This window comes from Oncorhynchus gorbuscha, linkage group LG25 (assembly GCF_021184085.1).
Source record: "Oncorhynchus gorbuscha isolate QuinsamMale2020 ecotype Even-year linkage group LG25, OgorEven_v1.0, whole genome shotgun sequence".
Taxonomy (NCBI): Eukaryota; Metazoa; Chordata; class Actinopteri; order Salmoniformes; family Salmonidae; genus Oncorhynchus; species Oncorhynchus gorbuscha.
The window spans coordinates 21,618,886-21,645,311 of NC_060197.1; the positions used below are offsets into that span (position 1 = coordinate 21,618,886).

The 26,426-nt window shown below is 42.0% G+C and overlaps 1 protein-coding gene across 4 annotated transcripts in view; it reads left to right on the forward strand.

Moving 5' to 3' along the window:
• si:dkey-172j4.3 (diacylglycerol kinase delta) overlaps window positions 1-26,426 on the forward strand; it is a 133,693-nt gene that overhangs the window by 84,327 nt on the left and 22,940 nt on the right. For 3 of the 4 annotated variants that reach the window (XM_046328051.1, XM_046328052.1, XM_046328054.1), the window contains 20 exons: window positions 543-702; window positions 1,314-1,422; window positions 1,736-1,875; window positions 3,192-3,276; window positions 6,295-6,386; window positions 7,100-7,199; window positions 7,718-7,872; window positions 8,082-8,158; window positions 11,160-11,258; window positions 11,520-11,607; window positions 11,857-11,964; window positions 12,166-12,262; window positions 12,655-12,762; window positions 12,956-13,069; window positions 13,787-13,921; window positions 14,184-14,347; window positions 22,672-22,786; window positions 23,113-23,202; window positions 23,632-23,751; window positions 25,640-25,748. In XM_046328051.1, coding sequence (XP_046184007.1) covers window positions 543-702; window positions 1,314-1,422; window positions 1,736-1,875; window positions 3,192-3,276; window positions 6,295-6,386; window positions 7,100-7,199; window positions 7,718-7,872; window positions 8,082-8,158; window positions 11,160-11,258; window positions 11,520-11,607; window positions 11,857-11,964; window positions 12,166-12,262; window positions 12,655-12,762; window positions 12,956-13,069; window positions 13,787-13,921; window positions 14,184-14,347; window positions 22,672-22,786; window positions 23,113-23,202; window positions 23,632-23,751; window positions 25,640-25,748 — 2,265 coding nt within the window. The remainder of the gene's footprint in view (window positions 1-542; window positions 703-1,313; window positions 1,423-1,735; window positions 1,876-3,191; window positions 3,277-6,294; window positions 6,387-7,099; window positions 7,200-7,717; window positions 7,873-8,081; window positions 8,159-11,159; window positions 11,259-11,519; window positions 11,608-11,856; window positions 11,965-12,165; window positions 12,263-12,654; window positions 12,763-12,955; window positions 13,070-13,786; window positions 13,922-14,183; window positions 14,348-22,671; window positions 22,787-23,112; window positions 23,203-23,631; window positions 23,752-25,639; window positions 25,749-26,426) is intronic. The other variant, XM_046328053.1, reaches the window with a different exon arrangement.

The following is a 26,426-nucleotide window of genomic DNA, read 5'->3' on the forward strand; positions in this document are numbered from 1 at the left end:
TTCTCGCTTTTCCTTACTGACTTTTCCTCCCTTGGAAGTTGCTAGGAAAGGAAAAAGGCCAATTCTCAGAAAACAATCCGGATGCCACTCTGTAACGGAAATGTGTCTGAAGAGATAGCCTTGAATTGTACACAGTATACATCTTCTCTGCTCTATCTTGGTGTGTGCAGGTGACTGTGACTTTCTCCTCAGACCAATTGGCAGAACCCCCAGAATATGTTTTGGAAGTTAAGATAGGAGACATTGCTCCGTTTCTTGGGAAACTGAGCCCGCGCGATAACAGCCAGTCACCTATGCCTATGTAGCTTTTTTTGTGTAGCAGTAAATAAGAGGACTGAAGGGACTTGTGGCAGACTTGTACTTTGCACGTGTGTTTGTTGTAACCTCTCCAGGTAACTGATAATAAAAAGTGATTCATTTGATATTGACTTCAGGTGTCCCTGGTGTTGAATTTCCACCACACACCCCAAGAGTGAAGACAACCACACACCTACGGCCCCAAACTAAACCCGTGTTTTTATATTTTTTAAAATATTTTTCAGGCTTTTGGAAGGCCACCTCTCCCTCCTGCACCTCTCCTCTCCTGGTGCTGTGTAACTCTAAGAGTGGAGACAACCAAGGGGTTAAGTTTCTAAGGAAATTCAAACAGCTGCTCAACCCTGCACAGGTCTTTGACTTGATGAATGGAGGACCACAGCTGGGGTAAGAGTGCGACATCTTGGCCGTGTTATAATGTATTTGATTGATAACCGTTAGATAACGCTTTACTTTAAACCTGCCAGGTATAAGGCTTTATAACTTGGTATAAGCACGTATGAGCCTTTATAATCTCTATTGAAGGTTCATAATACTGGTATTTATTCAGGATCAATTATGAGATGATATTAAGACATTAAAAGGAGGTTATACATGCCCATGACGTCTCTTAATGCATTATAACGGCATCAGGGACTACAGATGAAAGTTAGCTATCTAGCTAAATCCGGGGCAATAGCATATAATACATAGTCCCTGACAGATAAACGACAGAAATTCCAAGTCATTATACCTGCTTTAAGTTAAGTATTATACCCTGATGAAGATAGCTTGTCTGTCGTAACGTTGGTTAATAGGTTATACAACGATTGAATCTGAGCTCCTAGAGTGTGCAGCTCTCCTTTTCTTTTTTGAAGTGAAGTATTACCAGTCTTTCTTGTTAATGTTGATCCTTTGTAACAATCTTTGACTATTGACTATGAGAAGTGCTCCACTGATTCCAGCTCTCTCCTTTCCTTTCTCCCACTATCCTCTGTTTCTCACCCTCTCTTTTCCAGTCTACGTGTGTTCCAGAAGTTCGCTACGTTCCGTATCTTGGTGTGTGGCGGGGACGGTAGTGTTGGCTGGGTCCTGTCTGAACTGGATAAACTCAACCTGCACAAACAAGTAAATCTAGAAGAGAGAAAGAGCGAGCGAGCGAGAGAGAGAGAGAGAGAGAGAGAGAGAGAGAGAGAGAGAGAGAGAGAGAGAGAGAGAGAGAGAGAGAGAGAGAGAGAGAGAGAGAGAGAGAGAGAGAGAGAGAGAGAGAGAGAGAGAGAGAGAGAGAGAGAGAGAGAGAGAGAGAGAGAGAGAGAGAGAGAGAGAAAATGTGGAAAGATGGAGAGCGCTAGATTCTGATCAGTAACAGTCTCTTCGTATGTCTGTGTGTATATATATTGATCTCTGTTCTGTGTGTTTCACCACCCCACCTCCCCTCCAGTGTCAGCTAGGGGTCCTCCCTCTGGGTACAGGTAATGACCTAGCCAGGGTGCTGGGATGGGGAGGACTATGTGATGATGATGCTCAACTGCTACAGATCCTGGAGAAGCTGGAGAGAGCCACCACCAAGATGCTTGACAGGTAGGAGCGAGAGAGAGATGAGGGGAGGAGAGAGGTAACTATTTGTATGTGCTTGAGCAAGATTTCGAGACTACATTGAATAAAGGGGCACTAAAAGTCACATGGGCAATTACAGTGTAGTTATGAAAGGTATTTTATGAAAGCCATTTACAACTAAAAGGTATTTACTATCTGAAAGGTATTTATTATCTGAAAGGTATTTATTATCTGAAAGGTATTTATTATCTGAAAGGTATTTGCTATCTGAAAGGTATTTATTATCTGATAGGTACAGTATTTATTATCTGAAAGGTATTTGCTATCTGAAAGGTATTTATTATCTGATAGGTACAGTATTTATTATTTGAAAATAATTTACTATCTGAAAGGTATTTACTATCTGAAAGGTATTGACTGTCTGAAAGGTATGTATTATCTGAAAGGTATTGACTATCTGAAAGGTATTTATTATCTGAAAGGTATTGACTATCTGAAAGGTATTGACTGTCTGAAAGGTATTTATTATCTGAAAGGTATTGACTATCTGAAAGGTATTTATTATCTGAAAGTTATTGACTATCTGAAAGGTATTTATTATCTGAAAGGTATTGATTGTCTGAAATGTATTTATTATCTGAAATGTATTGACTATCTGAAAGGTATTTATTATCTGAAAGGTATTGACTGTCTGAAAGGTATTTATTATCTGAAAGGTATTGACTATCTGAAAGGTATTTATTATCTGACAGGTATTGACTGTCTGAAAGGTATTTATTATCTGAAAGGTATTGACTGTCTGAAAGGTATTTATTATCTGAAAGGTATTGACTATCTGAAAGGTATTTATTATCTGAAAGGTATTGACTATCTGAAAGGTATTTATTATCTGAAAGGTATTGACTATCTGAAAGGTATTTATTATCTGAACGGTATTTACTGTCTGAAAGGTATTTATTATCTGAACGGTATTTACTGTCTGAAAGGTATTTATTATCTGAACGGTATTTACTATCTGAAACGTATTTGCTATGATACTGGGACAGGATGTTGAGTCACAACTCATGAACATTAAACTGTAAGTGATAACATACAGAATATAAATCTGGAATTTCCAAGCCATATCTTCTAAGACTGGATGAGCAACTTTCTCTATGGTTATCATACTAGAGAAGGATTAAGGTAAGCTGTTTAGTCTACCAAATAATCAGATAAATGATGAGGTCAATATGTTGAGTGAGTCAGAATAACTGTCAGGGTCATTTGTCCCGATTTCATGGGTTGATACACTGCGATTTCCTGGCATTTGACATCAGTGTCTGTTTGTGTTTTTGTTTAAGGTGGAGTGTGATGACATACGAGCTGCCTACCAAACACTATCCCATGGTGAAGGAAGACGATTTTAGTCCCGACTCCCCCTTACAGGTACGTAGGGCTCAGGTTTGAGCCAAAATGACACCACGTTTTTTTTAAATACACAAGCTTTATCATGAAACCGTCTGTTTTTCTTTGAGCCAAAATGACACCACAGTTTCTCACAATACACAAGCTTTTCCAGGAAACTGGTTGTTTCTTTTAGCCAAAATTACACCAGAGTGCTTCTAAATACACAGGCTTTATCATGAAACTGGTTGTTAATAAGTCAGTATTTGGACTATTTGTGTGAAATTCCCAATAATGTATGTGATATCATCAGAGAGGTATATTTTCTGGGTGACCATCAAGCTGTCCACTCAAAAAGAAGCTTTAAACTGCCTATAATCTGGTTCAGGTTATCAGTCAACCTACCAGGGTATATACAGTACAAACAGAACAGGAACTAAATCATCCATGTGTATTGATCATATCTTTACTAATGATGAAGAAATCTGCTCTAAAGCAATATCCACACCCATTGGATGTAGTGATCATAATATAATAGCCATATCTACAAAACAGTTCGAAAGACTGGACCTAAAATTGTGGATATGCGATCATACAAGGCAAACAAGGAAATCACGTAACTAAACTAAACATAAAGAAGAAGAAACTATACTATGGAGCAAAGATAAATGATATAAAGAATGATAGTGAAAAGCTCGAGTAACTTAAATGAAATTCTAGGCAAAAATACTAACTCGGCTCCATCCTTTTTTTCATCCTTAATTGAGGCAGATGGCTTGTTCTTAACAGAACCCTTTGATATTGCCAAACACGTTAATTTTTGTTGACAAGATTAGCAAACTTAGGCATGACATGAAAGCAACAAACCCTGAGCCTTCATATTCATGCATAACGGACAAAATAATGAAAGACAAGCATTGCAGTTCTGAGTTCCGCAAAGTGGGTGTGTAAGAAATTGTTGGTATCTATAAATAAGGACCAGCAACCTGGTACCGACAACCTGGATGCTTCATTGCTGAGGTTGGTAGCAGAATACATTGCGAGTCCTGTTTTCCACATTCTCAATTTAATTGTGTTTGACCAAATAAAAAGTTATTTAACAGAAAACATTTCTGCATAGTGCATCTTTAATGGAAGCCTCTCTAATGCAAATTCGGTTGAGTGTGGTGGACCGCAGGGCAGCTGGCTTGGTCCATTATTGTTGTCATTATTAGTGTCTATGTACGCTGATGACTCAACAGTATATACGTCAGCTAATACAGTAAAATAAATAAATAAATGAATGATAGCCAGTCAGTTTTAGAATGGGTAACTCTATAGCAATAGGTTGGTGTTAAATATCCAAAAAACTAAACGCATAGATTTTTGGGACAAATCACTCGCTCATCCTTATACCTCATCAAGATCTATTATTAAATAGTGTGGCAATTGAGCAAGTTGAGGAGACTAAAACTGCTTGATTGCAAGCTGTCATGATCAAAACATATAGACTGAATGGTTGCTAAAATGGGAAGGTGTTGCTCTGCTTTCTTGACATCTCAGTCGACCAGACAGGTCCTATTGGCCCTAGTTTTGTCCGACCTGGACTACTGCCCAGTTGTGTGGTCATGTGCTGCAAAGAGGGACATAGGTAAATTAAAGTTGGTCCAGAACAGAGCAGCACGTATTGCACTTAGATCTACACGGAGGCAAATGTCAGTAACATACATGTCAATCTCTCCTGGCTTAAAGTTGAGGAGACCAATCACTATTGTACGAGGTGTTGATGTGTTGACGGTACCGAACTGTGTTCAAGCAGTTGACACACAGTTTGAACACTTATCAGTACAACACAAATTATGCAATCAGGTCTTTTCACATTCCCCAGGTCCAGAAGAGAGGCTGGAAAACGCACAGTATTAAATAGAGCCATGACTACATGGAACTCTCTGCCACCCCAGGTCATTCAAACTAGTAATAAAACCATATTTCAAAAACTGATAAAAGAACACCTTACGGCATAACGGGGTCTGTGAAGAGACACATCCACTTTGATATATTTTGTATTGTAATTTGCACTGTATTATGTTGGTGGTGGCAGCATCATGCTGTGGGGACTGGGAAACTAGTCAGGATCCAGGCAATGATGAATGGAGCAAAGTACAGAGAGATCCTTGATGAAAATCTGCTCCAGAGTGCTCAGGACCTCAGACTGGGGCGAAGGTTCACCTTACAACAGGACAATGACCCTCAGCACACAGCCAATACAATGCAGGAGTGGCTTCGGGACAAGTCTCTGAATGTCCTTGAGTGGTCCAGCCAGGGCCCGGACTTGAACACGATCGAACATCCCTGGAGAGACCTTAAAATACCTGTGTAATGATTCTCCCTGTCCAACCTGACAGAGCTTAAGAGGATCTACAGAGAAGAATGGGAAAAACTGCCCAAATATAATTCCAAGCTTGTAGCATCATACCCAAGAAGACTCAAGACTGTAATCGCTGCCAAAGATGCTTCAAGAAAGTACTGAGTAAAGGGACTAAACTCTTTGAATACTTATGTGATATTGTTTTGCTTTGTCATTATGGGGTATTCTGTGTAGATTGATGAGGGGGAAAAACGATTGAATCCATTTTAGAATAAGGCTGTAACCTAGCAACGTGGAAATAGTCAAGGGGTCTGAATACTTTCCTAAGGCACTGCATATTATGTTCTTATATTATGTATTTTATTTGTTGTGTTTTGCTTCCTGTTTGAACCCCAGGAAGAGTAGCCAATGCCTTGGAGTAATTGGGGATTCCAATAAATACTACTACTAACACTACTACTCTCTGAGCCAAAATTAAGCCACAGTTTATCTAAATGCACAGGATGTATGCATGATACTAGTTTTTCCTCTCCTCTCAGGTCCATATCACTCAGTTTGCATAGGACTCACATTTGAGCTGAAGTACCGACACAATTTCTCAAAATACACAGGCTTTTACATTTAACTGGTTGTTAATCTCTGAGCCAAAATGACACCACCGTTTCTCACAATGCACAGGCTTTTTAATGAAACTGTCATACCTCTCCCCTCAGGTTCACATCACTCAGTATGCAGACTCTGTGGCCTCCCACCTCACCAAGATCCTGGACTCTGACAAACATACGGACGTCATATCCTCTGCCAAGTACGTGTGATGCATGCTGGGATAGCCCAGTCCTCCAGATGTGATGGGGGGGGGTGGAGGAGGAGGAGGGATATGGGTAGGTAAGGAGGAAGGATGAGTGGGAGGGAGAGAGGGAGAGATTGAGAGAGAAGGGAGGGTGGGATCATGTCTGAATGTCATGGGGATGTCTGGAGTGAAGGAGGAGGTAAATCAGAGAGAGGGAGTGTCTCTGAAGAGGGAGGGAATGGGAAAAGCTAATAGAGAGAGGAGATAGGGAGGGTGTGTCTGTGTGTCTCTCTGTATTGATTTTCTCCTCTGCCAAGGGCACTGCTCGGTCCCTCTGCCAGCTGGGTCCTTACACAAGATTAAACCTTACTTAGTACACTACTTGGGGGACATTTGAAGAGCATTAGACTAGAGACAATACTTAGGGGGCCTCCTTAGTACTGTAGAGCGTACTACCTAGGGGACATCGTCCGTGTAATAGGGAACGGCATGTCTGCTCTATGCTTATACTGTGTACGTATCTCTCTCACCTGAAATGTGAAGTAACAGTATGGTTTATTGACTTTACATACATAATACAGGAATGGAGAAATATATTTCACACTCGTATCTCTCGCTCTCTTCCTCTCTCTCTTCCTCCATCCCACTCACCCCCCTCTCTCTTTCTCTCTCTCTCTCCATCCCACTCACCCGCTCTCCTTCCCTGTCTCCATCCCTCTCTCCTGCAGGTTTTTGTGTGGAACGGTAAATGATTTTGTAGCGGAGGTGGGGAGAGCATACGAGAGAGCTACAGAGAACAAGGAGGAGGCAGACGCTATGGCCAAGAAGGTGTGTGTGTGTGTGCATGCATGTGTGTTTCTGTGTGCATAAATGTGTGTGTCTTACGTAACAGGTTGTATAATGCGGATAACAAGTGGGCAGAGAGAGGTGGGTAGTGGTAGAGGAGCATCTAGAAAATGTAAAAGTTTGAGGATTCATTCCAAATGGCACCCTATTCACTTTATAGTACGCTACTTTTGACCAGACCTGTATGAGTCCTGGTCAAAAGTAGTGCACTGCATAGAGAAAAGGGCTCCATTTGGGACGTAGACAGATGCATTCTCTCCTCTCTAACTGTCTGGAAGCAAAGTGTAATATGCAGTATGTTTAACCCTGAATATTTTTAAAAATCCATATTTTTAAACGATCCTGGTTCTACAATATTTACATAAAGTATCTATTGTGTTGTATTTTTATATATATAGAGTATAGAGTATAGATAGTACAGAGTGTTCATCCAAATTGAACTCTATGAGAAGCTGGACAGCCTGGTGAAGGGTTTGGGTTAGTGTTTATCTCTCCCTCAGTGTGCCCTGTTGAATGAGAAACTGGACAGTCTGGTGAAGGCTCTAAGTGAGGAGGCTGATGCCCAGGTGGTCCCAGCCGGCAGTGTGCCACCCCAGGATGGGGACCAGGAGAGGGGTACAGACACTACCGGAGGGGAACCCCGGCCTCCATACAGGTTAGGGTTGAGGTCAATTCACGTTTACCTCACTCAATGGAGGAAATTATTTGATATTAATATATTTTAAAAAAAAATTAAACGTATTAAATAAATTGCTTATCTTTTTCAGTTGGATGGATTGCCTTTTTTCAATTATTGAATTGGAATTTCATTTTACTTTCTGAATTGACTTACTTGAATTTGAATTGTCTCCAAACCTGCCATAGGTCCAGAGAACAGCTGATGCTGAGAGCTAACAGTCTGAAGAAAGCACTGAGACAGATAATAGAACAGGCTGAGAAAGGTACAACACACACACACACATAAACACATATATAGAAACATACATACATTATATATACAAAATTATGTGGACACCCCTTCAAATTTGTAGATTTGGCTATTTCAGCCACACCTGTTGCTGACAGGTGTATAAAATAAACCACACAGCCATGCAATCTCCATAGACAAACCTTGGCAGTAGAATGGCCTTACTGAAGACCTCAGTGACTTAAACATGTCAATGTCATAGGTTGCCAACTTTCCAACAAGTCAGTCTGTCAAATATATGCCCTGCTGGAGCTGCCCCGGTCAACTGTATGTGCTGTTACGGTGAAGTGGAATCTTCTAGGAGTAACAGCGACTCAGCTGCGAAGTGGTAGGCCACACAAGCTCACAGAACGGGGCCACTGAGTGCTGAAGTACGTAGCGCGTAAAAATAGTCTGTCTTCGGTTGCAACATCACTACTGAGTTCCAAACTGCCTCTGGAACCTCAGCACAATAACTGTTTGTCGGGAGCTTCATGAAAAGGGATTCCATGGCCGAGCAGCTGCACACAAGCCTAAGATCACCATGCGCAATGCCAAGCATCGGCTGCAGTGGTATAAAGCTCACCACCATTGGACTCTGGAGCAGTGGAAACACATTTTCTTTAGTGATGAATCATGCTTCACCATCTGGCAGTCCGGACGAACGAATCTGGGCTTGGTGGATGCCAGGAGAACTCTACCTGCCCGAATGCATAGTGCCAACTGTAAAGTTTGGTGGAGGAGGAATAATGGTCTGAGGCTGTTTTTCATGGTTCGGGCTAGGTCCCTTAGTTCCAGTGAAGGGACATTTTAACGCTACAGCATAAAATGACATTCTAGACGATTCTGTGCTTCCAACTTTGTGGCAACAGTTTGGGGAAGGCCCTTTCCTGTTTCAGCATGACAATGCCCCCATGCACAAAGAGAGGTCCACACAGAAATAGTTTGGAAGAACTTGACTGGCCTGCACAGAGCCCTGACCTCATCCGCATCGAACACCTTTGGGATGAATTGGAACACCAACTGTGAGCCAGGCCTAATCGCCCAACATCAGTGCCTGACCTCACTAATGCTCATGTGGCTGAATGGAAATAAGTCCACACAGCAATAGTCCAACATCCAGTGGAAAGCCTTCCCAGAAGAGTGGAGGCTCATTATAGCAGCAAAAGGGGTACCAGCTCCATATTAATGCCCATGATTTTGTAATGAAATGTCAAACGAGAAGTGTCCACATACTTTTGGTCATGTGGTGTATAATGAATAGATATATACAGTTGAAGTCAGACGTTTGCATACACTTAGGTTGGAGTCATTTAAAACTCGTTTTTCAACCACTCCACACATTTCTTGTTAACATCTACTTTGTGCATGACACATGTAATTTTTCCAACAATTGTTTAGAGACAGATTATTTCACTTATAATTCATTGTATCACAATTCCAGTGGGTCAGACGTTTACATTCACTAAATTGACTGTGCCTTTAAACAGCTTGGAAAATTCCACGAAAGTATGTCATGGCTTTAGAAGCTTCTGACAGGCTAATTGACATCATTTGAGGTGTACCTGTGGATGTATTTCAAGGCCTACCTTCAAACTCAGTGCCTCTTTGCTTGACATAATGGGAAAATCAAAAGAAATCAGCTAAGACCTCAGAAAAAAAATTGTAGACCTCCACAACTCTGGTTCATCCTTGGGAGCAATTGCCATACGCCTGAAGGTACCACGTTCATCTGTACAAACAATAGTATGCAAGTATAAACACCATGTGACCACGCAGCCGTCTTACCGCTCAGGAAGGAGATGCGTCCTGTCTCCTTGAGATTAACGTACTTTGGTTCGAAAAGTGCAAATCAATCCCAGAACCTTGGACCTTGTGAAGATGCTGGAGGAAACAGGTACAAAGTATCTATACCCACAGTAAAACGAGTCCTATATGGACATAACCTAAAAGGTCGCTCAGCAAGGAAGAAGCCACTGCTCCAAAACCTCCATAAAAAAGCCAGACTACGGTTTGCAACTACACATGGGGACAAAGATCGTACTTTTTGGAGAAATTTCCTCTGGTCTGATGAAACAAAAATAGAACTGTTTGTCCATAATGACCATTATTGTGTTTGGAGGAAAAGGGGGAGGCTTGCAAGCCGAAGAACATTGTCCCAACCGTGAAGCACGTGGGTGGCAGCATCATGTTGTGGGGGTGTTTTGCTGCAGGAGGGGCTGGTGCACTTCACAAAATAGATGGCATCATGAGGGAGGAAAATTATGTGGATATATTGAAGCAACATCTCAAGACATCAGTCAGGAAGTTAAAGCTTGGTCGCAAATGGGTCTTCCAAATGGACAATGACCCCATGCATACTTCCAAAGTTGTGGCAAAATGGCTTAAGGACAACAAAGTTGAGGTATTGGAGTGGCCTTCACAAAGCCCTGACCTCAATCCCATAGAAAATTTGTGGGCAGGACTGAAAAAGCGTATGCGAACAAGGAGGCCTACAACCTGACTCAGTTACACCAGGTCTGTCAGGGGGAATGGGATAAAATTCATCCAACTTATTGTGGGAAGCTTGTGGAAGGCTACTCAAAATGTTTTACCTAAGTTAAACCATTTAAAGGCAATGCTACCAAATACGAATTGAGTGTATGTAAACGTCTAACCCATTGGGAATGTGATGAAAGAAATAACATCTGAAATAAATAATTCTCTCAACTATTATTCTTACATTTCACATTCTTAAAATAAAGTGGTATTCCTAACTGACCTGAAACAGGGAATATTTAATAGGCTTAAATGTCAGGAATTGTGAAAACGGAGTTTAATGTATTTGGCTTAGGTGTATGTAAACTTCCGACTTCAACTGTACACTGTGACACACACACACATACAGAAGCGCTAATATACTGCAGACGCCCACATAAAATCTCACATATACTGCTCTCTCTATCCTTCTCTCCCCAACTCTCTCCCTCTTTCTCACTCCTTCTCTCTCTCTCCAGTGGTGGATGAACAGAATAAACACACTCATCTCCAGCGCATGTCTTCCTCCTCCTCCATCAAGAGAGAGAACAGTGAGGAACTGAAAGAGGCAGAGCCACGTGAGTTACTACAGACACACGCTCACACACATGAACACACACACACACACACTTTGAATCCTAAATTTGCCCAGGTTTGAATCCTACTCTAAGTGCACTCTGACTTCTAATTGCAGTCAACAATAATAATATGAATATTATAGCCCTTGTTTGGGCCACAGTACTGAGAGGGAGGGCCTTGTAAATGTTTCAATTGAAATCAGATAAGATAATAAGTCAAATCACACTTCCCGGTCCATTTACCCATTATGCCTCTCTCAGGTCACGTCAGTTTAAGCCCCTCTTCCTCCTCCTCCACCATTGTCCTGGAGAAACCAGAGAGTCTCAGCCCTCCGTCTTTCAACGAAGAGTAAGTAGTGTGTGTTTAAAAAAATATATATATATCTAGAAATGACATAAAATACCTTGATGCAAGTTTGATTGAATTTAGTACAGTTCACAATCAATCCGTCTTTGTTGATACAATATTACAGTGAGTGGTTTTACAGTAGTGACAGAAAAACAAGAAGCATATAGGCTACTTATTAGTGCACAATACAACTCAAGAATTGATATTGGAAGAGTATTCATGTTCCTAATGCTGTGTGTACCTCTACAGTCAGTGCTCAGAGAAGTGTGTAATGAACAACTACTTTGGGATCGGTCTGGATGCTAAGATCTCCCTGGAGTTCAACAACAAGAGAGATGAACATCCCAAGAAATGCAGGTACACAGTAAATATCCTTTTATTCAAATACAAACTTTATTGATGCACACACTGTGTATTGCAATATCGTGTACAATTTGCGCCATGGCAATGAAAGGTAAATGGAAGTTGAAATTAGAATGTTTCTCCAATGGTTAAATGTTTTAGCATATCAGGGTACTTGATGAAAGTAATCAAATACATCCTTCTTTCTCTCTGCAGTAGTCGTACTAAGAACAAGTTGTGGTATGGAGTGATGGGCACCAAGGAACTGGTACATAAGACATACAAGAATCTGGAACAACGAGTACTGTTGGAAGTAAGGTCACACACAGTTGTCTGACAAATAATACAAAGACAAACAAATACACACTTCGAAGGAATAAGGGAATATGTTTTAGTCTAGTGTGACTTCTACTAAATGGTACTCCCAATGTCTTTTTCTGACGTTGTACATATTAGAGAGGGATTGACAATAAGATGATGTTTGTGTTCTAAAGTATCCTACCCTTGGTTCTGTCACCTGTACGATGAACAAATGTTCTCTCTCTCTCTCTCTCTCTCTCTCTCTCTCTCTCTCTCTCTCTCTCTCTCTCTCTCTCTCTCTCTCTCTCTCTCTCTCTCTCTCTCTCTCTCTCTCTCTCTCTCTCTCTCTCTCTCTCTCTCTCTCTCTCTCTCTCTCTCTCTCTCTCTCTCTCTCTCTCTCTCCAGTGTGATGGTGTACCTATGTGTCTGCCCAGTCTTCAGGGTCTAGCTGTTCTCAACATCCCGAGCTATGCGGGGGGAATCAACTTCTGGGGGGGAACCAAAGAGGACAACGTGAGTTAACACACTCTTTTCTTATTCACTGAAAAATGTTTACACATTGCAGCTAGATTTTAGCTAATATACTGTCTTACCTGGTAACTGTTTTTCAGGATTAATTTCAACAAATGGCACACTCTTATATGCATTTAGTGTCTTTTTTATTTTTGCAAGTAATCTTTTTTTTTTTTTGGTTCTGTGTGTTCAGAATTTTGGCGCTCCGTCGTTTGATGATAAGAAGTTAGAGGTGGTGGCTGTGTTTGGCAGTATGCAGATGGCTGTATCCAGAGTCATCAACATCCAACACCACCGCATAGCACAGGTAACATCACACACACCACCGCATAACACAGGTAACATCACACACACCACCGCATAGCACAGGTAACATCACACACACACCACCGCATAACACAGGTAACATCACACACACACCACCGCATAACACAGGTAACATCACACACACACCACCGCATAACACAGGTAACATCACACACACACCACCGCATAACACAGGTAACATCACACACACCACCGCATAACACAGGTAACATCACACACACCACCGCATAACACAGGTAACATCACACACACCACGGCATAACACAGGTAACATCACACACACACCACGGCATAACACAGGTAACATCACACACACCACCGCATAACACAGGTAACATCACACACACCACCGCATAACACAGGTAACATCACACACACCACCGCATAACACAGGTAACATCACACACACCACCGCATAACACAGGTAACATCACACACACACCACCGCATAACACAGGTAACATCACACACACCACCGCATAACACAGGTAACATCACACACACTAACACACAAACCTTCAACACATGCATCACAGTCACTCACATTTTGAAGTTCTAAAGACAGTAGACATGATATTGAATTGACCACACTCACATACACATACTGAATCCCCCTCTCTCTCTCTCTGTCTCTCTGTCTCTCTGTCTCTCCCCATCTCCCCTCCTCCTTCACCCTCACTCTCCTCCCTCTCTCTAGTGTCGTCAGGTGAAGATAACTATCCTAGGGGAGGAGGGTGTACCAGTACAGGTGGATGGAGAAGCATGGATCCAACCTCCAGGGATAGTCAAGATCACACACAAGAACAGAGCTCAGATGCTCACCAGAGACAGGGTATGTTTGTGTTTGGGAAGGTGTGAGTGTGTATGGATAGGCAAACTTTTGTTCCAGGCCATCTCTGACACAACTAATTGAATTGATCAAATAATTGTTTGGTTTGTCGAATTAAGTGTGTGAGTGCTGGGCTGGAACAAAAGCCTGCACAGCAGGATTGAGGAACACTGCATTAGGGCAACAGATGTATCTAATAAACCTCTACGCATCCATCATGTCCATTCTGTTCATTCTATTCCTACATTCTATTGCTATGTTCCAGAACTTTGAGAGGACTCTAACATCATGGGAGGATAAGAGGAAGATTGACACCTACCGTTCCTCCAGGCCCCGCCTCAACTCTCAGCAGTCTATGGAATACCTCACAGAGGAGGAATGTGCTCAAGTACAGCAACTGGGGATGGTGGCAGACACACTCATCACAAGGTATTCAATGAAATATTTTATGAAAAAATCATTGAGAAAAAATTTAATATACATTTGAATTTACTGAACTTTTACCTGAACAGGCATGTAAATTAAGAACAAATTCTGGTAGCACTTTATAATAACTCCATGTAAAAAATAAATGTAAAAAAACGTGTATAATGGATTAGTAATTAATTTATTCATCATTTGGCTGAAATTATACAAAAGTTCTGGAGCGTCATTTTAAAGGTAGACTCAGCGATATGACATAGGCGGAGTAAACAGCAGAGTGGGTAAATTTCCGCAATAACTAAGATCGTTGAAGCGCGAGGCTAAACTTCCCCACTGTTTTGGTCCTGTACCTACCACGCTCTAAACCGAGTGAAGCTAACCCATGCACATACGCAGATATTGTGTGTGAGGAGCAAAGTCTTGCATCTCACACACGGCAATATCTGCAGTGCTGCTTGTAGCAACGTCATTTTGCTGAGTCTATCTAAGGTCTCAAAATAAGCCGAGAACATATCAATGGTAAAAGAATAAGCACGCAAGGATGTTAAAGGAAATATAATGAACATTTTGTGCACAAAAACTGTTGTGGACTTGAGGAAGCATTTCAATGTGAATGTTTTGCTAATGTTGTCAACCTTGCGAATGTAAACTAATCATAAAACAGGGACATATAGCCCACACGACAGCTGGCCGGACAGGCCAGTTCTGCTCTAGAGGATTTTTATTCCTTCATTACCACTGATATGTCATTGAGGTAGAAATGTCACATGTATTTATTTGCAGTTAGACCTTTTACAGATGTAGACAAACAATTAAATGTTTACTTCCTAAGCAGAGAGAAAAATGAAAAAAATCATAACAAGGAATAAATGCACAATAAAAAACAATAACTCAAGTAAAAAAAAATTGGTCACATACACGTGGTTAGCAGATGTTATTGCGAGTGTAGCGAAATGCTTGTGCTTTTAGTTCCGACTGAGCAGCAGTATCTGTAACATGTAATCTAACAATTCCACAACAACTACCTAATACATACAAATCTAAGTAAAGGAATGGAATAAGAATATATACATATAAATATATGAATGAGCAATGACCGAGCGGCATAGACAAGATGCAATAGATGGTTTAAAATACAGTATATACTGTACATATGAGATGAGTAATGCAAGATATGTAAAAATTCTTAAAGTGGTATTATTAAAGTGACGAGTGATTCATTTATTAAAGTAGCCAATGATTTCAAGTCTATTTTGGCAGCAGCCTCTCTATGTTAGTGATAGCTGTTTAACAGTTTGATGGCCTTGAGATAGAAGCTCTCGGTCTCAGCTCTCAGTCTCAGCTTTGATGCACATTAAACTGACCTCGCCTTCTGGATGGTAGCGGGGTGAACAGGTAGTGGCTCGGTGGTTTTTGTCCTTGATGATCTTTTTGGCCTTTCTGTGACATCGGTGGCAGGTAGTTTGCCCCCAGTGATGCGTTGTGCAGACTGCACCACCCTCTGGAGAGCCTTGCCGTTGTGGGCCGTGCAGTTCCCATACCAGGCTGTGATGCAGCCCGACAGGATGCTCTCAATTGTGCATCTGTAAAAGTTTGTGAGGGTTTTAGTTGACAAGCCACATTTCTTCAGCCTCCTGAGATTGAAGAGGCGCTGTTGCGCCTTCTCCACCACACTCTCTGTGTGGGTGGACCATTTCAGTTTGTCTGTGATGTGTATGCCGAGGAACTTTTCACCTTCTCCACTGCTGTCCCATCGATTGGGGGGGGGGGGCTGCTCCCTCTGCTTTTTCCTGAAGTCCACGATAATCTCTTTGGTTTGTTGAGGTTGAGTGAGAGGTTGTTTTTATGACACCACCCTCCGTGTGCCCTCACCTCCTCCCTGTAAACTGTCTGGTCGTTGATGGTAATCAAGCCTACTGCTGTTGTGTCGTCTGCAAACTTGATGATTGAGTTGGAGGCGTGCATGGCCACGCAGTCATGGGTGAACAGGGAGTACAGGAGGAGTCTGAGCATGCACCCTTGTGGGACCCCAGTTTTGAGGATCAGTGAAGTGGAGATGTTGTTTCCTACCTTCACCACCTGGGGGAGGCCTATCAGGAAGTCCAGGACCCAATTGCACAGGGCGGGTTGAGACCCAGGGCCTCTAGCTTAATGATGAGCTTGGAGGGTACTATGGTGTTGAATGCTGAGCTATAGTCAATGAACAGCATTCTTACATAGGTATTCCTCTTGTCCAGATGGGATAGGGCAGTGTGCAATGTTATGGCAATTGCATCGTCTGTGGACCTATTAGGGCGGTAAGCAAACTGAAGTGGGTCTAAGGTGACAGGTGGGGTGGAGGTGATATAATCCTTGACTAGCCTCTCAAAGCACTTCATGATGTCAGAACTGAGTGCTACAGGGCAATAGCCATTTAGTTCACTTACCTTTGCCTTCTTGGGTACAGGAACAATGGTGGCCATCTTGAAGCATGTGGGGACAGCAGATTAGGAAAGGGAGAGATTTAATATGTCTGTAAACACACCAGCCAGCTGGTCTATACATGCTCTGAGAACGCGGCTAGGAATGCCGTCTGGGCCGGGAGCCTTGCAAGGGTTAAGCCGCTTAAATGTCTTACTCACATCAGCCACAGAGAAGGAGAGCCCACAGTCCTTGGTAGCGGGCTCCATCAGTAGCACTGTATTATCCTCAAAGCAGGCAAAGAAAGTGTGTAGTTTGTCTGTGAGCAAGACATCATTGTCCGTGATGTGGCTGCTTTTCTTTTTGTAGTCAGTGATTGTCTGTAGACCCGTCTGGTCTAAGCCGTTGAATTGCGACTTCACTTTGTCTATATACTGACATTTCGCTTGTTTGATTTCCTGGCGGATGGAATAACTACACTGTTTGTACCAGTACCGAATCAATGTGCAGGGTAATTAAGGTAGATATATACATATAGGTAGGGGTAAAGTGACTAGACAACAGGATAGATAATAAACAGTAGCATCAGCATATGTGCGATGTAGATGGGGGCGTGCTCAGCCCTCCGTTTCCTGTAGTCGACGATCAGCTCCTTTGCCTTGCTGACATTGAGGGAGAGGTCGTTGTCATGGCACCACACTGCCAGGTCACTGACCTCCTCCCTATAGGCTGTCTTATCGTTGTCGTGACTATGCCTACTACCACCGTCGTGTCATCAGCAAACTTAATGATGGTGTTGGAGTCATGCGTGGCCATGCCATCGTGGGTGAACAGGGAGTACAGGAGGGGATTTAACACACACCAATTAGGGGCCCCCGTGTTGAGGGTCAGTGGCAGATGTGTTGTTGCCTACCCTTACCACCTGGGGGCAGCCCGTCAGGAAGTCCAGGATCCAGTGTTCAGTCCCGGGGTCCTGAGCTTGGAGGGCACTATGGTGTTGAACGCTTAGCTGTAGTCAATGAACAGCATTCTCACATAGGTGTTCCTCTTGTCCAGGTGGGAGAGGGCAGTATGTAGTGCAATAGAGATTGCGTCATCTGTGGATCTTTTGGGGCGGTATGCGAATTGGAGTGGGTCCAGGGTGTCAGGGATGATGGTGTTGATGTGCGCCATGACCAGCCTTTCAAAGCACTTCATGGCTACAGATGTGAGTGCTATGGGGCGATAGTCATTTAGACATTGTCGTTCAGGAACTATGGTGATCTGCTTGTCTGGTAGGCTGTCGTCACTGGCAGCTCACGGCTGAGTTTCCCTCTGTAATAGTGTGCAAGCCCTGCCACATCCAACAAGCATCAGAGCCAGCGTAGTAGGATTCGATCTTAGTCCTGTATGGATGCTTTACCTGTTTGATGGCTCATCAGATGTCGTAGCAGGATTACGTACGGTCGCTGTGGGGACAACGATGTCGATGCACTTATTAATGACGCCAGTGACTAATGTGGTAAACTCCTCAATGTTTTCGGATGAATCCCGGAACATAATCCAGTCTGTGGTAGCGAAACAGTCCTGTATTGAGCTTGTCACTGGTACTTCCTTTTTGAGTTTTAGCTTGTAAGCAGGAATAATGAGGATTTTTTATTTAATTTTTATTTCACCTTTATTTAACCAGGTAGGCCAGTTGAGAACAAGTTCTCATTTACAACTGCGACCTGGCCAAGATAAAGCAAAGCAGTAAGAACACAAACAACAACACAGAGTTACACATGGAATAAACAAACGTACAGTCAATAACACAATATAAAAAGTCAAAATACAGTGTGTGTAAATGGCGTGAGGAGGTAAGGAAATAAATAGGCAATAGTAGTTAAGTAATTACAATTTAGCAAATTAACACTGGAGTGATAGATGTGCAGATGATGATGTGCAAGTAGAAATACTGGTGTGCAAAAAAGTAAATATTATTATTATTATTATTATTATTATTATTATAAATAAAATTAGATGAGGTCGGTAGATTGGATGGGCTATTTACAGATGGGCTATTTACAGATGGGCTGTGTACAGCTGCAGCGATCTGTAAGCTTCTCAGATAGCTGATGCTTAAAGTTAGATGTAGGGAGATATAATTCTCCAACTTCAGCGATTTTTGCAATTCGTTCCAGTCATTGGCAGCAGAGAACTGGAAGGAAAGGAGGCCAAAGGAGGTGTTGGCTTAAGTTATGGTCAGATTTTCCAAAGAGAGGGTGAGCGAGAGCCTTGTATGCATTTCTGTGTGTGGAGTAAAGGTTATCTAGAGTTTTGTAGCCTAGTTGCGCAGGTGTAGCCAAGTTGCACAGGTGTCGGGCTGGTAAAAATGAGGTAAAACAAATTTCAGTTTCCCTGCATTAAAATCACCAGCCATGGGAAACCTTGGGATGTGCATTTTCCTGTTTGCTTATGGCCCAAAACATCTCGCTGAGTGCACTCTTATACTAGCATCTTTTTGTGGCAGTAAATAGACAGCAATGGAAAATATAGATTAAAACTCTCTTGGTAAATCGTATGTGTGTAGGTTATCATGAGTTATTCTAACTCTGGCAAGCAAAAACTTGAGACTTCCTAAACATTATAGATCGCACACCAGCAGTTTTTAACAAAGCGACACCCCCCTCCTCCCTTCATCTTACCCGAGGCTGCTGTCCAGTCTTGACGATGCATGCAAAAACCAGCAAGATGTATATTATCCATGTCGTTGACATACCACGACTCCAAGAAACATACAGTTCTTCAGGTCCCGTCGATAGGATATTCTCGAACAGAGCAAGTCCAGTTTGTTCACTCATGTATATAGTAACAATCAAATTATGAACAACTTACTATAAGATTTCACCTTTGTTATGACTGTAAAATATTTACGACCACACAGTACTTAGTGACAGTACAATATTGGCACCATTTCATATAAGTGATAACAGAGAAGTTTATCATAAACGTCCACTGAGCAGCCGTCTAAGCGGTGTGCAGACTCGTTCCAACTTCAGCTTGATTTTGTCCATCTGTGACCAAGTGAAAGTGGTCTTGTTTAAATTCTATGAAATGATTTAGTATTTTTTCATGGTGAGAGCTCTAAATCCGGCTGAGAATATCACAGTGAGATGAAACCACAACGGTTGGATTCGCTAGATTGTCCCCTTTCACATGCTCATATGCCGTCTCCAAGACTGGGGTCCGTTCGCTCAGAGGAAGAGCAAATATATTCTTTGTCTGGATAGGCCAGAAAATTTGACATGCCACTATAAGGTCTGAAACCTGACACTTCAAGTCTGCTTCGCTGAGAGAGTGGTAGTGGAGAGCAGACAGATGGGGCTTTCTGGCACTGTAAGGCACAGGACCCAACAACATTCACAGAGCACTTTGTACACCAAAATGTCAGTCGGAACCAGTCCAGAACCACTCAGTCCCCCATTTACAGTGGCTTGCAAAAGTATTCACCCCCTTTGCATTTTTCCTATTTTATTGCTTTACAACCTGGAATTAAAATTGATTTTTTTGGGGGGGGGGGTTGTGTCATTTGATTTACACAACATGCATACCACTTTGAAGATGCTAAATATTTTTTTATGGTGGAACAAACAAGAAATAACACCAAAAAAAACTTGATTCTGCATAACTATTCACCCCTTCGAAGTCAATGCTTAGTAGAGCCACCTTTTGCAGCAATTACAGCTGCAAGTCTTTTGGGTTATGTCTCTATAAGCTTGGCACATCTAGCCACTGGGATTTTTACCCATTCTTCAAGACAAAACTGCTCCAGCTACTTCAAGTTGGGTAGGTTCCGCTGGTGTACAACAATCTTTCAGTCATACCACAGATTCTCAATTGGATTGAGGCCTGGGCTTTGACTAGGCCATTCCAAGACATTTAAATGTTTCCCCTTAAACCACTCAATGTTGCTTTAGCAGTATGCTTCGGGTCATTATCCTGCTGGAAGATGAACCACCGTCCTAGTCTCAAATCTCTGGAAGACTGAAACAGGTTTCCATCAAGAATTTCCCTGTATTTAGTGCCATCCATCATTCCTTCAATTCAATCCATAATTCCTTCCATTTTCCCAGTCCCTGCCGATGAAAAACATCCCACACCATGATGCTGCCACCACCATGCTTCACTGTGGGGATGATGTTCTCAGGGTGATGAGAGGTGTTGGGTTTGTGCCAGACATGGTGTTCTTCTTGATGGCCAGAAAGCTCAAATTTTGTCTCATCTAACCAGAGTACCTTCTTCAATATGTTTGCTGAGTCTCCCACATACCTTTTGGCAAACACCAAATGTGTTTGCTTATTTTCTTCTTTAAGCGATGGCTTTTTTTCTGGCCACTCTTCCATAAAGCCCAGCTCTGTGGAGTGTATGGCTTAAAGTGGTCCTATGGACAGACACTCCAGTCTCCGCTGTGGAGCTTTGCAGCTCCTTCGGGGTTATCTTTGGTCTCTTTGCTGCCTCTCTGATTAATGCCCTCCTTGCCTGGTCTGTGTGTTTTTGAGGGTGGCCCTCTCTTGGCAGGTTTGTGGTGGTGCTATATTCTTTACATTTTTGTATAATGGATTTAATGGTGCTCCGTGGGATATTCAAAGTTTCTGATATTTTTAAAACCCAACCCTGATCTGTACTTCTCCACAACTTTGTCAGTGATCTGTTTGGAGAGCTCATTAGTCTTCATGGTGCTGCTTGCTTGATGGTGCCCCTTGTTTAGTGGAGTTGCAGACTCTGGGGCCTTTCAGAACATGTGTGTACATATACTGAGATTGTGACACATAGATTACACACAGGTGGACTAATTATGTAACTTCTGAAGGTAATTGGTTGCACCAGATCTTATTTAGGGGCTTCATAGCAAATGATCTAATAATTCCAACATTGAAGACTCAAATGCTTCTCAAAGATGCCAGCTGGTCGTCAAACTAGCACAAACTAGCATTAATGGTAAAAATGGCTGACAATTAAATAACGTGACATAGAAATCTGTCATAGAAAGCAAAGTGTGCTGCAGTATTAGGCAACTTTTTAAGGAGGAACCACTGTACCAGGACTGGGAAAGGCACGGCTTAAACTTTGACTGCTTTGCGCATGCGGTGAAATTCGTGTGTGGTGTTGTTTGGCTGAGAGTTTCCTTTTGCGAAGGTGGAGACAAAGCGGAACACTTATGGACTTAATCATGCATCGGACCAAATTACACAATATTTTTGTTCTGGTTTAACTGAGATTACACTGCTCTATAGAGTGATTGCAATCCACACTTTGATTTTGGTAGAAAATTCACTGTCAAAAATCGTTTGTTCACATTTTTGGACTAAAAACATTATTTCACTCAGCATGGAGTGTGTCTGAAGTTACACATCACACTATTACAATAGTGTGACTGTTTTCAAATAAAATGTTTAATATATTTTCTTAAGCATCCTCTGTATTGTGTGCTTATTGTTTAAATCTTAAGGAGCATCAGGTACTGCTGGAATGTCCATTTTTTGTGATAAATTACAAGGGTCACTCAAAACATTTACAAAGTATTTATAATGTATAAATAGATCACACTTTAGATGAGGCCACGCAAAAATACTAATGATTAGTAAATGGTTTATAAGGACCTACATTAAATATCTTATTGGTCATTATTAAATACTTTTAAAGTTGTGTATAAATGTGTGAATGACTAGGTTGCTGACATTGAATTTTTTTATTTATTTTTTATAAATGATGTATAAACTATTTATAAATACATTATAAATGCTTTATTTTATGTGGAGTTATAATAAAGTGCTCCCCAAATTCTCACATACATGTTTCTAAAATGTAAATATGTTGAGGAAAATAGAGCTCTTACAATTCAAGTCTTTCTTCGGTTGTATTTGTTTTTATTTTGATATATAATACGATGTTATGTTTATTTCCTGTAGGATAAGAGAGGCAGCTAAGACCCACAAACTGGTAGAACAGGAGTTAGCCCATGCTGTCAATGCTAGTGCCATGGTCCTCACTGAAGCATTCCCCTCCAAACCATCCAGCCCTGAGGTAAGACAACTACACTACCCAGCCGTCACTACACTAAACTACACTACCCAGCAGCCTCTCTGAATGCAATGAATTACACTACCCAGCAGCCACCTGCGGGAACAAAAACGACATTACCCAGCAGTGACCTGCGGGGACATAAAACTACACCACCCAGAAGCCACTCTGGGGAAGAGACAACTACACTACCCAGCAGCCACTGTGGGGAAACACTTTGAGGGGGCAACAAAACTACACTGTCATGGGTTACGATTAACTCCTAACCTATCGTAATTGAAATGCTGAAGTACCCAATACAATAGTTTGTGTATGTTTTATTTCTTCAGTGTCTGAGTCGCAGTACAGCAGTGGAGATTGTGAACAGCAGTAAAGTCCTTCAGCTGGAGACCAGGATGCTGCTGGAGGGAAAACTACTGGTATACTATAAACTCTACCACTGCACTATAGCCAACCCCAACTAGCCTGAAATCCAGAACCTGTTTTGCTAACATTCCTTTCATTCCTTGTCATTGACATATTGTTTTGCATGACAAGGTGTGGGGAGGAGTGGAATGATAGCAGAACAGTTCCCAGGACCCAGGCTAAACCCAAACCTTACTGTGCTGGATCAGACATTTTATTTTCACATTGTCTGTCCCAGCAAACATGGTGAATTCGTGAACAGACCAAACCAGTGCAGATTAGGCTAATTAGCTCGGTTCTGTTTGGTTCGGCTCAGTAGTGTGAAAAAGGTTTCGTAATAGATAATGTAAGTATATTTTACTGGTCTCTTCCACTCCCTCTCTCCTCCCTGTTCTCTCCTCCCTGCCCCCCCCTCCGGCTCTCCTCCCCCCGCTCTGTTTTAGCTGGACTCTCCCCAGGAAGAGGACCTTCTCTCTACTCTCAACTCTCTGAGTGCTGAACTCCACAAGCTAGATGATATACACTGGATCTGCCCTGCCATGCACTGCTCAGAGGAAGTGGATGTGAGTGTGTGTGTAAGATGGGGTTTCCTAAACGTGATCCTTGGGACCTCAAGGTGTGCACGTTTTGGTTTTTGCTGTATTCAAATAATCAACTAATCATCAAACTTTGATCAGTTGAATCAGCTATGTAGTTTTGGGGCAAAAACCAAAACGAGTTTGGGAAACCCTAGTGTAAAGGTTGGGGGTGTGTTTGTGTGTCTTTGGTAAAGTTGTCTGCTCAATTTGCACCTGACCTGGGTTGAAATACATGTGTATTTGTTATTTAAGATGTTATTTTTCCTGTGTATTCTTTCTATTTTTATTTGTTTTAATGGTTATTTGTAACAATAAAAAAAAAAAAAAAATAGTCTGCCAATTTCAAATACTTCACTGAATACTATTTGAAACCCTTTTCAAAAACTGTCAAATGTTATGCTCTAAAAGGCATGGCACTTCCTACAGAATTGGACTCTTCACAGTGTAATGCTGGCATGTAAACGGTTCAAAGGCCGCCATACTGGAGAATGCATTGCCATAACACATACAGTCTGCGGAAATCTTGGATTACTACAACCAAAGTCAACACCGTGGTCAACTATAACGCCATTAACATCGTTGTTGCCTTTTCTCATTTTGAAGACGACACATCCGCTGAAGAAGAGGATACCGATGATGAAGTGGAGGAAGGTCTGTAAGTTCCACTGACCTTGATGAAGTTCACTTTCCACAGCATGAAATATGCTTTTCACACACTACAACTCACTGTGAAAGATGCCTAGAAATCTGCAGATAACCACAACAAAGCCATTTCCAAAGCCTCCAACATTGTCTCCCACTACACAGCAAGCAATATTTGCACAGGGTCACCTTGAAGGGGAGAATCGTCTGCAACCAGCCACAAGGTAGAACTCTCAACGGAAATGATGATGTGATGATGTTGTGGACATCCAAACCCCCTTTGAGGTTGCCACAGATAGAGTGCAAGGATCTGACATTGTCACAGCCAGCTACATCATTCCATGTATCAGAGGACTGACTAAACAGCTCCTCACTTGCTCTACCAGGTAGAATGGAAAGCTTGTCCAAAAACCTGGAAGAAGTTGACAAGCGCCTGACTGTTTATGAGCAAAAGAAACCATACCAGATTGCCTCAGTCTTGGATTCACAATTTAAACTGGCATGGTGCAATCACACTTAGAAGGCTGCACTTACTGCAGACATCAATGATCTTGCCACAAAATTTACCGGCGCCACACTGATCCTCTGAAATTCTGGAAGACACACAGTCACACATGTCCAACACTGAGTAGAGTTGCTGCTGAGTACATACACTTCGCAGCTGTGGAGCAGCTTTTCAGCATTGGAGGGCTTATCTTCAGACCAGATCTCAGTTCAATGTCCAAGGAGCTTTTTGAAACACTGATGTTTTTGAAATGTAACATAGCATCTCTTTCATGAGACACCAAAGTATAAAGTATGGGCCGCATATTGTGATGAAACAGTGAAATAAGACCTATACATGTTAAGTAGATGTTTGTTTTTTTACTACTATGTACATTCACAACTATTTTCAAATGCATTCAAATATTTTTGGGATAATACCATCTTTCATATACGTCCAACGAAATGTTTTTGAAGTAATTGTAAATACATGCCAATACATTCCAAATGGTATTTTCAAATACATTCCAATATTTGACTACTTGTTTTGTTTTTTCAAATTAACGTTATCTAAATACTTGTTTTGAAATCTATTGAAAAGTAATTGAAATACCTACAACTGTATTTGAACCCAGGTCTGATTTGTACATGGATTGACAACAGCAGAAGTCATTTTTATTCAACCACACCATTATTTCTCTTCCTCCCTCTATTCTTCCATTTTCTGTTCTTCCCTCCCTCTTTCCAGGACTCTGTGAGAGTGAGTGGCAAGAGTAGTATGAAGCTAAAGATGATGCCCAAGGTGAGGAAGGAGAGAGAGAAGCTCCACAAGCAGATGTCCAACAGCTCTCTGTCAGGTAAGGATCCAGGCGAGTCCCTGCTTTAAGGCCTAACCTCCATACAACCACAGCCACAGCTTAGTACATTGTGGCCTGGTGCAACAGTCAGGTAAGAGTCTAGGCGAGTCCCCTACTTCACGGCCTGCTGGGGACAATCAGGCTCCAGATATGAATAGCCCTGGCCTGCTCTAAATGCTGTGTAGCTCTATATTGTAGCTTCTGTATGTTTATTTTCTCTTGTTTGATTCTGTTTCTCTTTGAGTTCACCTATGCATGCTCGTGGATTCGTGAACTTTCAGTGTCCTTGTCAGTGGTGGCTGGTGGCACTTTAAATTGAAGGATGGGCTCATAGTAAAAGCTGGAACGGTATAGATTGGACTGTATCAAACACATTGATTCCATGTGTTTGATACCATTCCATTAACTCCATTCCATCCATTATTATGTGCCCGTCCTCCCCCCAGCAGCCTCTTCTGGAATGTGAACTTTCAGTATCGGTGTGTTTTCTTTTTGTATATCTATATGTGTGTTTCTTTGCGCTGGTCTGTCTGTGTGCACGTGTGCGTGTGTCTGTGTCTGTGGCTATAGCAGAGAGTTGGGAAAGTGAGGAGGTAGCTGCGTGGCTGTACTCTCTGGGGTTAGGGGAGTACAGAGATACTTTTCTCTCCAGGGACATCCAGGGCTGCCAGCTCTCAC